The sequence below is a fragment of the Fundulus heteroclitus genome, chromosome 23 (genome assembly GCF_011125445.2).
Source record: "Fundulus heteroclitus isolate FHET01 chromosome 23, MU-UCD_Fhet_4.1, whole genome shotgun sequence".
In the NCBI taxonomy this organism is placed as follows: Eukaryota; Metazoa; Chordata; class Actinopteri; order Cyprinodontiformes; family Fundulidae; genus Fundulus; species Fundulus heteroclitus.
In genome coordinates, this window is record NC_046383.1 from 24,483,221 (window position 1) to 24,495,449 (window position 12,229).

General features: G+C 41.4%; 2 protein-coding genes across 2 annotated transcripts; one reads left to right on the top strand and one right to left on the bottom strand.

Annotated features, from left to right (window-relative positions):
* Nucleotides 1-400: 400 nt before the first annotated feature.
* On the top strand, nucleotides 401-6,615 carry ccng1 (cyclin G1). The gene is made up of 6 exons (XM_012857337.3): nucleotides 401-601; nucleotides 1,743-2,000; nucleotides 2,180-2,433; nucleotides 3,055-3,133; nucleotides 6,061-6,171; nucleotides 6,263-6,615. The coding sequence occupies exons 2-6, from the start codon at nucleotides 1,743-1,745 to the stop codon at nucleotides 6,452-6,454; spliced, it is 894 nt and encodes a 297-aa protein (XP_012712791.1). The 5' UTR covers nucleotides 401-601; the 3' UTR covers nucleotides 6,455-6,615.
* A 324-nt stretch (nucleotides 6,616-6,939) lies between these two features.
* nudcd2 (NudC domain containing 2) lies at nucleotides 6,940-12,187 on the bottom strand. Its single transcript, XM_036127408.1, has 4 exons — nucleotides 11,919-12,187; nucleotides 10,848-10,896; nucleotides 10,560-10,711; nucleotides 6,940-7,702 (listed from the first exon to the last, which is right to left on the bottom strand). The coding sequence occupies exons 1-4, from the start codon at nucleotides 12,105-12,107 to the stop codon at nucleotides 7,619-7,621; spliced, it is 474 nt and encodes a 157-aa protein (XP_035983301.1). The 5' UTR covers nucleotides 12,108-12,187; the 3' UTR covers nucleotides 6,940-7,618.
* Nucleotides 12,188-12,229: the final 42 nt, after the last annotated feature.

Consider the following 12,229-nt stretch of genomic DNA (forward strand, 5'->3'; position numbering starts at 1 on the left):
CTGATCCTGGATAAAATTTCTCCTAAGTGATGGATTTTGAATATTTTTTCATTTTTTTAAAACTAAGTTTGTTTTCCTGTTTATGAGAACTTCAGAATCTCTGAACACTTAAATAAACTACACAGAAAGAAAAACGTATGCTATGAATGTTTTTTATTTGCCTCTTATTTATATTTCATCAAGTTAATTTTAATCTTGTTAACGTTTCAAGCAAGAGCTCACTTCTTTCCCTCAGACTTCATTCAACAGTGATTGGTTCTGAAGCCAATAAGGAGCGGGGTTTATTTTGGAGTGACTGGTAGCCTATCCAATCAAATTCTAAAACCAGAAGTGACGTCAGTTACCAGCCAATGGGAGCTCAGTATGTCCGGGCACGGCGTGGTTTTATTCCTTCTTATTTACCTAAACTGTCCTTTTCCCCGTCGCCTTACACCAAGGGTAGGGGGTGTGCATAGGAGGAAATTAACCTATGCTTAAAACTTTTTTTTATTAAAACTTCATACTTACACTTTTTTTGAGTTTTGTAACTTTTTACACTCGCTTTTTAAGAGCGCGTGAAGATTTTTTTTTTAATTCAAGTGATTAAAAGCAACTATTCAAGGTAAGTAAAATATATGTATTTTCTGTGAATATCATTTAAATAGTTTTTGCTAAGTTTTTGTCATAAATCGCTCCGCTTTTTCTTGTTTTAGACGTTAGAAAATAAAACTAAATGCTACCAAACATGTGATTTTTTTTTTTTTTTCTTAGCTAGCTTAGCTGTGGTAGCCAAACATGGTTTCCGTAGGATTTTTAGGTCAACATTTTCCCCTACATCCAGGCTCATAAAAAACCTCGTACTACCGCTGGTGGTGCTTTTATATTGAAGCTTTAGACCGTGATCGCGTGTTTTTGAGCGGTGTCGCCCCTGAATCGGACCCGTTACTGCCGGTGTTAGAGCTCCATTGGTGTGTGCGGCGTCAGGGACATGCCCTGACATGTCGGAGGAGCTGCCCCAACAGGGCCCGATCCCTCTCCAAAACGGATCAAAATGTGAATAAACCCTCAGGATAATGTAGGTTAAGATACTTAAAAGCGACCAAGGTTCAACCAGAGCCTTATTAGGGATCAATTTGCACACATTGCGGCTATTTGTTCGTGTTATATCACCTCCTGTTAAGCCCAGTTTAGTAGTACTTTAGGGGAGAGGCTGGTTGCTGGGTCAGTTACAAATATGGAAACAACCCACTTTAGAGGTCCTGACCCGGCCCTGATCACTCACTTGGTTCAGTTTGATTTAGTAGCCATTTTAAATGGTAGTTGTAGTCCTAAAAGTTATTGTAATTAATCGATTATCACAAAGAAGTTAAATTTGTCCCGACTCTTTAGGCTCTCTTCTCATTTCTTGTATTTGAGACAATTATTTGAGGAAAGCGTGGTATGAATGTAAATAAATCAATTTAGACATTTTAAATTACCTATTTTTTTTTTTTTTTATTTGTACTTTATTACAGGTCATTTAAGCAATTCCTACCTATATTTCTGATTCGGCCATTGTGTGTATTTCTCCTTTTGGTGAAGCATTTTCACGTATCGTGGAGCTACATTGTGATTTTAATCCCCAGATACCATGCTTGTGGGATGTTTAGTATGTCAGGAATCCCATCTAACATTGTTATAAGAATAATAGTGTAGATCAGGATTCAGAAGTGTTGCCCGTTTCATTCATTTTGCTGTTTTTTTTCTCTCTCTCCCCTGTGTAGATGATTGACACAGTAACAGGAGCACCGACCTTTGCGGTTCAAGTAAAGGCCCTGATGGATCTGGAGGGCCGATACCAACCGAAGCTCACCGGCTTGAGGGTCATCGAGACCGCCCAGGACAACGGCCTCAGGATGACCACCAGACTGAGGGAGCTGGAGGTGAAGGACCTGCTCTACCTCTGCAGGTTCTTCGGGTTTAGCTCGGAGACGTTCTCGCTGGCCGTCAGCTTGCTGGATCGATTCCTCTCCGTGATGAAGGTGTGTGACTGAGTCCACTTAGGCTACTGAGACACATGTGGCATGTTTTTGTAAGTTAAAAAGTCAGGACTGGTTGATCTGAAGCTTGTCAGATTTCAGATGCATCTCTTAATGTGTAGTCCTCCTAAATCAATAAGAAGTGGTTTTGTGCTAATGAGGTGTGTCTCTGTTGGCCACAGATTCAACCGAAGCACCTCCCGTGCGTTGGCCTGTGCTGCTTCTACATCGCCGTGAAGTCCGCCGAAGACGAGAGGAGCGTGCCTCTGGCCTGCGACCTAATCCGCATCAGTCAGAACCGCTTTACGGTGTCTGACATGATGAGGATGGAGAAGATCATCATGGAAAAGCTCTACTGGAAGGTGAAGGCCCCCACGGCCCTGCACTTCCTGCGCCTGTTTCACGGCCACGTCCAGGAGCAGCTCGACGCCGAGAGGTGAGCACGCACAAACGGTCGCTTTACCCCGCAGTGGAGGACGATTGCCTTGGAAAGTGATTGAAATTGGCCTCTTTTTCTTTTTCCTTCAAATACTTACGTCAGTCTCCTTTCCTTTAATTGCAACAAAACTGTAAATACTGTTTAATTCCTGGTTTTAGAAATATAAACACAATGTTTCTAGAAGCACTTTGAGTTTAGTAGAAATCGATTACAGGCGATTAAAGACAAAAATCCTGTTATTAAATTTCCTTTGGATTAAAAACCACTGCATCTGTTCCTTTATGTTCAATATTGGTAACATTTAGCATGTTAACGTTTGCATGTGTTATAGATCTAAGAAAGAAAATCAGAATTAGGTTTTTACCAAAATGTTTATTCTAGTACATTTGCCTTATTTTGCCTCTAGTAAATAAAACCTCATTACTTTGGACACTATGTAGTTATAGTGTCCTTATATTCACTTTTACATGATTTAATTAAATCAGATCCACTAGGGCGGCAAGCCCCCATTTTTGTTGTTGTTGCTATTGGTATTTGGTTTAAGCCCTAAATTGACCAAGTTTGTTCTTGCAGCCGGGTTTTTAGTGTAGTTTAATGCCTTTTTTTTAATTTTTACAGCAGGGAGATCCTGAGCATTGAGAGACTGGAGGCGCAGCTCAAAGCCTGTCACTGCTCGTTCATCTTCACCAAAATCAAGGTAGGCCCCAGAACTGATGTCTGCATTTTTCCAGCCTGAATCACTTTTAGGGATTTCAGCATTTGAAAAGATTCCCGTGTCTGAATTAATGCGGAGTTGCCAACACAAAAGCCAGTTCCTCTGAAAGTGATGTGGCGTTGGACAGAAGGGGAGCGGGGGGGAGTAAGCGGAGGTCAGGGAATAACTTTACGCTGTGTATGTCAGTTTTATGCTTGACTCGCGCGTTTAGAGCTCCGAGTCGGTTCTGTTGTTGTCGACTGACTCGTGTGGCGGGGACATGTCCAGACATGATGTGGAACCCGCCTCAACAGATCCCCTGCTTCTGCCCAAACTGAATAAACCTCTGGGGACGAAGTAGTTTAAGGAAGTTAGAATAACCTGGAGAGGATGAAGGTTTTTTTTTATGTCTGTATTTATCCTTCCAGTGTCCCCTGTGAGTTCAGTGACATCTAGGAGACTTGTTAATGTATAACCGGCTCTTTGGAAACCTTGAGAAACATTGTTCAAACCTACTTTTAAAAGGTTACTACACAGTCTGGCTCCTTGGAAATAAATATCAGCAAATATATGGTAAATAAAAACAGTATCATATGTTTTAAATTTAAACCTGCATGAAATGTCAGGGTTTCCAAATCCTTTTTTGGGAGGAGAGCAAAGTCCAAAGTCTGGACTTTGCTCTCATCCCTTTTTAATCCTAACAGGCCTCATTACAACTAATTTTAAAAGCTAACTAAAGACAGGATTGCAGAAGCATTAATCTTTTGAGTGAATTTCAGCATTCAGTCATGTTTGCTGAAGTCAGTCATTTTATTTATTTTTCAACTAATGCCTGGACTCTAAGAGAAAGAGAAGCCGTCTGAATCTTCAGGTCTGTGGCCGGCTCCTGTAGGTCAGGGTAGAACTGCCAGGCATCCAGGACTGATCCAAATAATCCGGCCATGTTCCCTCACAAGGTTTCTGCAGATTGGTAACCTGGTTGAGGGTTTTTGCTTTTAAAGGAAGAGGCTTCTGTCCTTTTAGCCTCTTAACCAGGCATGTGAAGAATGGTTGCCACATGAAACCCCTGCAGCTCCTTTGGTGTTCTTATCACACTTGAAACTTCCTGGCTAACCAGTTCATCTCATGGAAGAAGGTCCAGTTTGTCGCGTGGCCTCCAGTTCTTGACATTCGTTGCTGCGCCTTTGAGCAAAAAAAGCTTTGCATCCTCTGCAGGCTGTGGCTTTATCTGGAGGATGCAAATGTCTGGGAAATCCTGCATGGACAGTGAATATGGACGCCCTTAACGTGATAGTTTAGCAGTCTGCACAAATGTGCAACGAGAATATTATATTGTTACACATTTGGTTTATTTTTACAGGATTTAAGCTGCATTTAAGTTTTTTTAAATTGCTATTTAAAATGATTTCTCTTGGTCTCATCCTCAAGTGTTGATTTTTCTTATTTCTACTGTATAGTTTTAAACAGTCGTCTCTTATTTTATAACCAAGGTACAGTTATAAACATTCACAAACTGAGCTTTAAAGTCTGCATGACTTTTTTTTTTTTTTCCCCAAGGTGCTTTCAAGTTAACTTGTTTGCATTTTTATTGTCTTAACCAAGGAACACCGATAGAAGACTTGTAGGTATTATATGGCCTATGTGGTTTCAGCTCCTCTGCAGCGTGAACGTCTCCCAGAGACTCGGGATTGTCGATATTGTATCTACAGTAGAAGTGAGACTAAAAAGTAAAAAGGTACCATTTAGGTCAGCATAGCAGGTTTGAGGCAGACTGTTTCCGCGTTACCTCACACGGCTGATCCTGAAACCCCCGAAGAGGGAAAAACTCAGAAGAGCCGCTCCATGTTTGTGTTCTCATGCATCCCTGGCAGATCATGTTTTAGTTTATTTTGAAGGAAGTTTCAGGGCTGCAGCAGCGGATTCTGAGTTAGTGACGCGCAGACACAGGCTCAGTGTGTTGAACAGACTGCATAAAATTTGGGACGCTCTGTTTTGTTAGCGCAGCATTTAAAAAAAAAATTATTTTGATTAAAATATTTTTGAAAAGTGAGCATCTGGGTGAAAAATACTTGTATTTCCTAATCCATTATCTAGATAGCGTTCCCATCACTGAGCTGTATAATACACTGGAGTGCTGATTTTGCCGAAAAACTGAAGTCACTGGCCGCCATCTTGCTACTCCCTACTCTCACAGAATCCCATAGGACTTGCTTGCAATAACAAGCAGTTTTCTGGCTGTGTGAAAACGTTTCACAGGTAATTCTACAGTCAGTGGATGTACTAACACTATCAACTACTAGGAAATTAGGTGCTGAAATATTTTACATGTTATTCATATTAAATATATATATATATATGTATATATAAGTATGTGTATATGTATATATATGTATACACATATGTAAATATATGTTTTTGTATATTGTTATTTATATATTTATAAATGTTAAACATATATATTTAAATGAATAAAATGAAAAATATTTCAGCACATGACTTTCTCAGTACTTGATATTTTTAGAACATAACATAAAAGTATATGGCATTTGACATTTTAAAAGTTTTAAGCCCCCCCTGAACATGAGAAAATCCTTGTTATTTGATGGTGTAGCGCACATATTTCCTAGTTACTGGGGGGAAATAGAGAGTACCAATATGGCGGCTGGTGGCTTCAAAGCGACTCGTTCAAACAGACGGTGATTAGCACTCCAGTGTATTATATAGCTCAGTGGTTCCCATCCTTCCCTTCTGGTTCTGTTTTTCTTCTTCTCTGGTACCAAACACGGATCCTTTCCACTGTACAAACGTCTCCCAATAATGCAGTGAATGTTAGTCATTTATTTTACAAATGCATGTAAAGGACTAAGAAATGTGGAGCTTGAACCTGAAAACAAATATATGTATATTTTTTTTCCCCCCTCCCTCCACAGCCATCTCTTCTGGCTCTGGCTCTGCTGTGTTTTGAGGCCCGGGAGGAACACGACCCTGAGCACACGAACCCAATCTCTGAGGCCCTGAAAGATCTGCAGCAGCTGCTGAATGTGAGATTCATTTTCATACCTTAACTCTAGTGTTTTTAAAAAAATTTATAAAATAAAATGGAGCCTCATCTGTACCGACTTGTGTGTTTAGGCGAGAGACGGGGACCTGCTGTGCGTCAGAGAGATGGTGGGGAAGTGCCTGGCCGAATACGCCAACACCAAGTGCTCCAGACCCAACAGCCAGAGGCTCCGCTGGACCATCTCAGGAAGAACGGCGCGGCAGCTGAAGCACAGCTACTACAAGATCACCCACCTGCCCACCATACCAGAGTCGGGCTGCTGAAGTGATCCGGCGAGGCGTAGGATGACCCGGCACGCAGGGAGAGATTCTTGCCGATGGGTCGTCCGCTTATTTTCCTTACAGATCCTCATTATTGATGATGAGCTTCTTTAAGGAAAAGCTTAAACGAAACTATTAGGAAACAATTTTTTTTTTTTTTTTTTTGCAATAACAAGGAATACTGCTTTGTCAGAAGAGCCAATTTGCCCCCCCATCCTGTTAAGTTATATTTTCCTGGTTGAGTTCCCCGCACAGGTGTACAGTATGTTCTTGTTTGAATCCATGCCTATGACGTTTTCAGTATGGGTTGCTGGTCTTAAGCTAATAAGTATTGAACCACCTAGGTCCTCAGTCCACCATGTGGAAGAGGAGGGAGAAGGATTTTGTGATCAGCAAAAATGGAACCAAGAAATCGGGCCCAAAGTCCTTAACTCCCACCCTAGGTTGCTAAACTGTCCTGAATGCACACTCCTACCCAAGGTGATGACTTTTTTTTTTTCTTTTCTTTTAACGTGGCGAGGGAAGCCTGGTTTATACCAGCAGACCGAAGCAGGTGTTTTGAGCTGAAGTGTCATCGGCGGCAGCGAAACCGAGCTGTTTTCGTTTTTAACCCGAGTTCCCGGGGGTCGCATGGAGCCTCCATAACCATCGCTCGGTTGGTTTTTTGTTGGTTGAGTAAAAAGTGGCCGCTGCAGTGGAGATGTGGGTTGGAATGTGTTTTGCATTTTCTTTACCAGTTCCCCAGCGTAGTTCATTTTATTAGTGAGGAGAAATAAATAAAAAATAAACAGTGTTCTAGAGTTGAAAACGGTCAAAGAAACACACCCTCTGAACTTATGTTTGTGCACCTTTCAATAAAAATTTATTGAAAAGCTACCTTGAATTCTCGTTATTTAAAGGCAACACCACCTTTACATGTAGTCTTTTTTTTTTTTTTTTTTTCTGGTAACGAGTCACACGACTTGCAAAGCCAGGCTTAGCAAAAGTCCTCTGTGGGTGAGACAATCCAGTAAAAGCTGCTGAGAAGAGTCTCTACATAAAGTCTCTGCATGTTGGTAAATACATATATATTTTTTTTTTTTGGGCTGGGACCAGTTTCCTCCGTCCTCAGTGGGGAAAAAAGGCACCACGTACATCCACAGCTGCAAATGTGGAGGAGGGGGAGCATCACTTCTGCAAGCTGGAAAAATCTGGACCCCCGCCAGCAAAGTTTCCAGAAATCTCGGCTCCGCTGAAGTCAAATCCAGGATTCTAGACGGAATAAACAAAGAAACCCGATGTAAAGAATTGAAATATAAAACGCAGTAAAACAAAATGTATTTCTCAGCCTGTGGAAATCCTGCTAGCCTTTTGGAAATGAAAGCTTTCTGGTTAGCATGAATTTATTACTTATACATGTAGTCTGAATAAAACCTGTGGTGACGTTAGAATCTCAAAACTCAACGTGTTTCAGAGAGATTTCATGTGATGCACCAAAACAAAGCCACATTTAGAATTATGAAGTGCAAAGAGACTTGTAGAGGATTCTTAAAATTTTACTTAAAAAAAATTATTTTGTATTTGCCCCAGTCCCCTTTTATATTTTGTCAGACCAACATTTTGCTGCAATTACAGCTGCAAACCTTCTGGGGTATTTGCCCTGCCAACATTACTCATCTAGAGGTTGACATTTGCACCCGATCTTTGTGAAGCAGTTCAGTCAGACTGGGGTGGGGAAAATCTGAACAGCTGTTGGTAAGTCCTGCCGTAGATTTGACATTAGATTCAGGCTTGGACCATTTTCATATAAATATGCTCTGGTTGTGTGTTTAGGGCCATTGTCCTGCTGGCCTGGATTAGTGGCTATCAAGAGTCATTTCTGGGGTAAATTCCTGCATACCCTGGCTTTTCCGTTTCAGAAAGCTCGAAAGCCTTTACCCTGTGTCAAATTCTAACACATTCCTCTGTGAAACAGCCCTGCTACCGAGCAGAGTTGTTTGGGCTAACCCTGAGTTTTTCCTACTTCTAAACTTAGATCTGCACCAAATCTCTGTCGGGAGAGGCTGATCAGACCACCATTAAGTGTCTTCTATCTGGATTCATATTTTCCAGTGTTACCATTTTCCGCTGCTGTCATTGATATTTCTGAATATTCTCAGCGTGCACATCACTTTTCCGACACAACGAGGGCACGCTCTCAGTTCTGAGCAATTTCTGCACTTTGCTTTTATGCTAACAGCAGCTTTTTAATAACGTTCTTGACCCAGGGTTCCCACACCTTGGTGAAAATCAAATTCAAGGACCTTTTAAGGACTTTCCAGGACCAATTTCCTCAAATTCAAGGACCACACGTGGCGGCATTTACCTACTGTGACCGCTGAATAGGTTATCATATTTTAATACAATGCAAATTCAATAAAAGACTAAACGGCATTGAAGTTGTTGGGTCAGAAGCAATGCAAGAAAGTGGACTTAATTTATAGCCTACATTGATATTGATCATATTCATAGCCTACATTTATATCCACAGTAAATGTAGGCTATGCCATACTACATTACATATAAGATGTACATTAGCCTACCGTTTCATGGAATTTATGGAAAAAAGTGCAGCATTGAGATGTTCAGAATTATATCAATTTGTTTCACTTATTTTCATCTTTGATTAAGCTAGTTTTTGACTTTGACTCTGAAAAGTCGCTAAATATAGCGACAAAGTCGCTGAGTTGGCAACACTGCATGAATGTAACCTATTGGACGCACGTAGGCCTAAACCGTAGCCTACCAACTAACGAAGAAGAGCGAACGTACTTTTGCAAATTAAAAGTCTGTGGAATCAACATAATTTTAAAAGATCGTGTGGTAGTAAAATAATGACACATGAGTCGTCATCCGTGTGAACTTTCAACCCCACAAAAAAATTCAAGGACTTTCAAGGACAAGGTGTTTTTTTGGCTGTTTTCAAGAACTTTCAAGGGCCTTGAATTAATTTTTTCAGATTCACAAACTTTTAAGGATTTCAGGGACCCGTGGGAACCCTGTTGACCGTTCTTTCGTAAACGGTGCCCTGTTCTTCCAGAAATATCCTACGGTAACCTCCATCCATCCTCCCATCAACTCTGACCCCATAGCCTGATGCTGCCACCACCATGTTTCACAACATGGGTGGTGATGAGCAGGGTTAGTTTGTCTTTGCAGATGGCGTGTGGCATCTAGACTAAAACGATGAGCTGGGACTAAGGCTATAACCCCGCCTTGCTGTGCCTTCTGGTCGGCTTGTAACAGACTTCCAGCAGGACTTCTTCTGGTTTCTTCCATAAAAACTAGATTTGTGACATGTTCTGTGGAGCTCTGCAGCTCCTCCAGAGTTACCCTGTCCTTCTAGGCTGCTTTGCTGATCTCTGCTCCCCTTGCCCTGTCTTGGTAGGTTTGCGGTTTAACACGGTTTCCACTTTTCAGAAGACAGATTAAACAGAGCTCTGCGCGGTGTTCAAACTCAACCCTGCTTTTTGAACGCCCGCTAGGGCTGGGCGATATGGATTAAAAAATAAATCTCAGATTATATCATATCAAATCCGATTAATCAATTTTTTCCTTCTTTTTGTTTCATAAAAAGAAATTAAAGAAATTTTAAAACCTCGCTTTTATATCAAGCATTTTGTCAGGGAGTTGACCTGAATTCAAAGTGCAACTAAAAACAAGCTGTGAAACATGCTTGTAAAACAAGATAGCAGCCGTGCCATTATAAACAATGAAAATATAACAAAACATTTGCTGCTAGTGGTATTACACATTGAGCTAAGAACAGGCTTCACTGCACTTGTGAACATCGAACTAAGTTAAAAAAAAGTAAATAAGTAAATGAAGTACCTCGTATTATGGTAAAAAAAAAAAGTTTCCACTTAACAATATTTTGACAATATATTTGCCTAAACATATATCCAGCATCACATGCTGTTCTCTTCATGGAAACCCAATGAGTGTATTGGCAAAATAAAATCCAGATTTTCCAAAAATGAAATCTTGAAGAATTGTAAATTCGAATGAATCGATTAAATCGATTTATCGTCCAGCCCTAACGTCTGCACGGCTTCATTCACGCCGTCCTGGCTGCACGGGTCCAACTGACCTCTCTCTGGAACCTCTCCAGCGTGAGCTTCCTCTGCATCTGGTCCTGGACCCAGGCGTTGGCGCAGTACTCGCCCTCCAGCAGCGAGGACCAGCAGTTCCCCGCCTCTCTGTTGGTCTTCATCAGGACGATCCGAATGAGACATTTGTCCTCTGAAGGGAAAGGAAAATCAATCAGGCTGGACAGACGTATTGGTGGTTTATTTCTGAACATTTAGGTCAGGTTGAGCTGAAGAAAGCTTAGTTTTTTTAAAAAAATTTTTAAGAAAGCTGTGTGTGTGCAGCTCACCCAGCGTCCACGTAGCCTCGTCAGACACGGTCACGTCAAACAACTTTCCCTGGCAGAACACCAAAAGACAGAAACGTCAAGCTTTCACGTGGCGCTCAAAACTAATATGGCACCAGGGCTGAAGGTGTGGATGGTTTGAACAAATTACTACAATAAAGAACAGAAAAGTTAAAAATGTTCACGTCACATCGTTTAGATCACGGGTGTTCAAACCCTTCAGCACGTGGGCTGAAATTGACAAATCAAAAGCACTTGAGGGCCAAATAAGATAAGATAAGATAGGCTTTATTGATCTCACAATGGAGAAATTCACTCGTCACATCGGTTCATACAAGAAGGTGCAGAGTAGGAAAGGTGCATTCAGTTATATACAGTGAATCTTCATATATACAATGGATCAAAAAGGATACAAAAAATACAAGAGAAATAGGGATGGGCATATGCTGTCTTATTTACATACATAGTGAATAATGAATAATAATAATAATAATAAATAAATAAATAAATAATGAATAAAGAAGAAAATCAACCCCCCCTCCCAAATAATTTTTTTTTCTGCTCTACAAAATGTGATTATTTTAATTAAATTAGCCAGATTTTCTGAGGAAATGGACGTGTAAACCACGTGGATCCAGAAGTTAAACACAGGCCGCCCTAAAGGATGGTCATATATACCCATCCATCCACTGTTTGAGGTAATGTACACGTGAAGTTTTGCTTTCCAGTCAACCCGAACACCAAGACATGCATCATCCTAAAAAAAAAAAAGTCACCTTAAATTCATTCTGACAACCTTTTTCTGCAGCTGCATGGTTTTATTGGCGTCCCTTTTCCTCCATATTTGTTGTACTTCAGTATCTTCAGACTCAGCAGAGCGTTTGCGACTCAGCAGCTTGGCACCAGGGTGTCTCCAGACTTGTGCACATCAGTACCGCCAAAGAGGATTTTTACACCCACATGATTGATTGATCACCTCAGGCTTCTCTGTGTCACTTACCGGGCTATAGATCATTTCCACTCGGGACACACACACATACACAAAACACGCTGTTTGTGTTCTCACCATCTCACCTTAAACACCTCCTTGCCCCTGACCTGCAGCTCGATGTCCCTGCTTCCTAAGCGGCACTTCACCTCCTTCGCAGAGGTCCCAGGCGGCACGTGGACCTCGATGAAGACCTCCTCCATGGTCTGGTACCAGGACCCCCACGGTGTCTTGCAGGGGACCACGCCGCTCCTCTCCTCAAAGTGCACCGACATGCTGCCGCCTCTCGCCCGCCGGACGTTTTCATCCGGAATCACAACAAACCCCCAGCTTCTTCTTCTTCGCCAACCTGTTTCCGGTTGACTCTGTCCATTTCCTGTCCGCAGCGCCACCTGCT

Excerpts from the sequence above, each read along its gene's own strand:
- ccng1 (XM_012857337.3), top strand. The coding sequence starts at position 1,743 with ATGATTGACACAGTAACAGGAGCACCGACCTTTGCGGTTCAAGTAAAG. Across the intron at positions 2,001-2,179 it reads GATTCCTCTCCGTGATGAAG|ATTCAACCGAAGCACCTCCC; the intron begins GTGTGTGACTGA and ends TGTTGGCCACAG. Across the intron at positions 3,134-6,060 it reads TCATCTTCACCAAAATCAAG|CCATCTCTTCTGGCTCTGGC; the intron begins GTAGGCCCCAGA and ends CTCCCTCCACAG.
- nudcd2 (XM_036127408.1), bottom strand. The coding sequence starts at position 12,107 with ATGTCGGTGCACTTTGAGGAGAGGAGCGGCGTGGTCCCCTGCAAGACA. Across the intron at positions 10,897-11,918 it reads GGGGCAAGGAGGTGTTTAAG|GGAAAGTTGTTTGACGTGAC; the intron begins GTGAGATGGTGA and ends GTGTTCTGCCAG. Across the intron at positions 7,703-10,559 it reads TGGAGAGGTTCCAGAGAGAG|AATCCTGGATTTGACTTCAG; the intron begins GTCAGTTGGACC and ends TATTCCGTCTAG.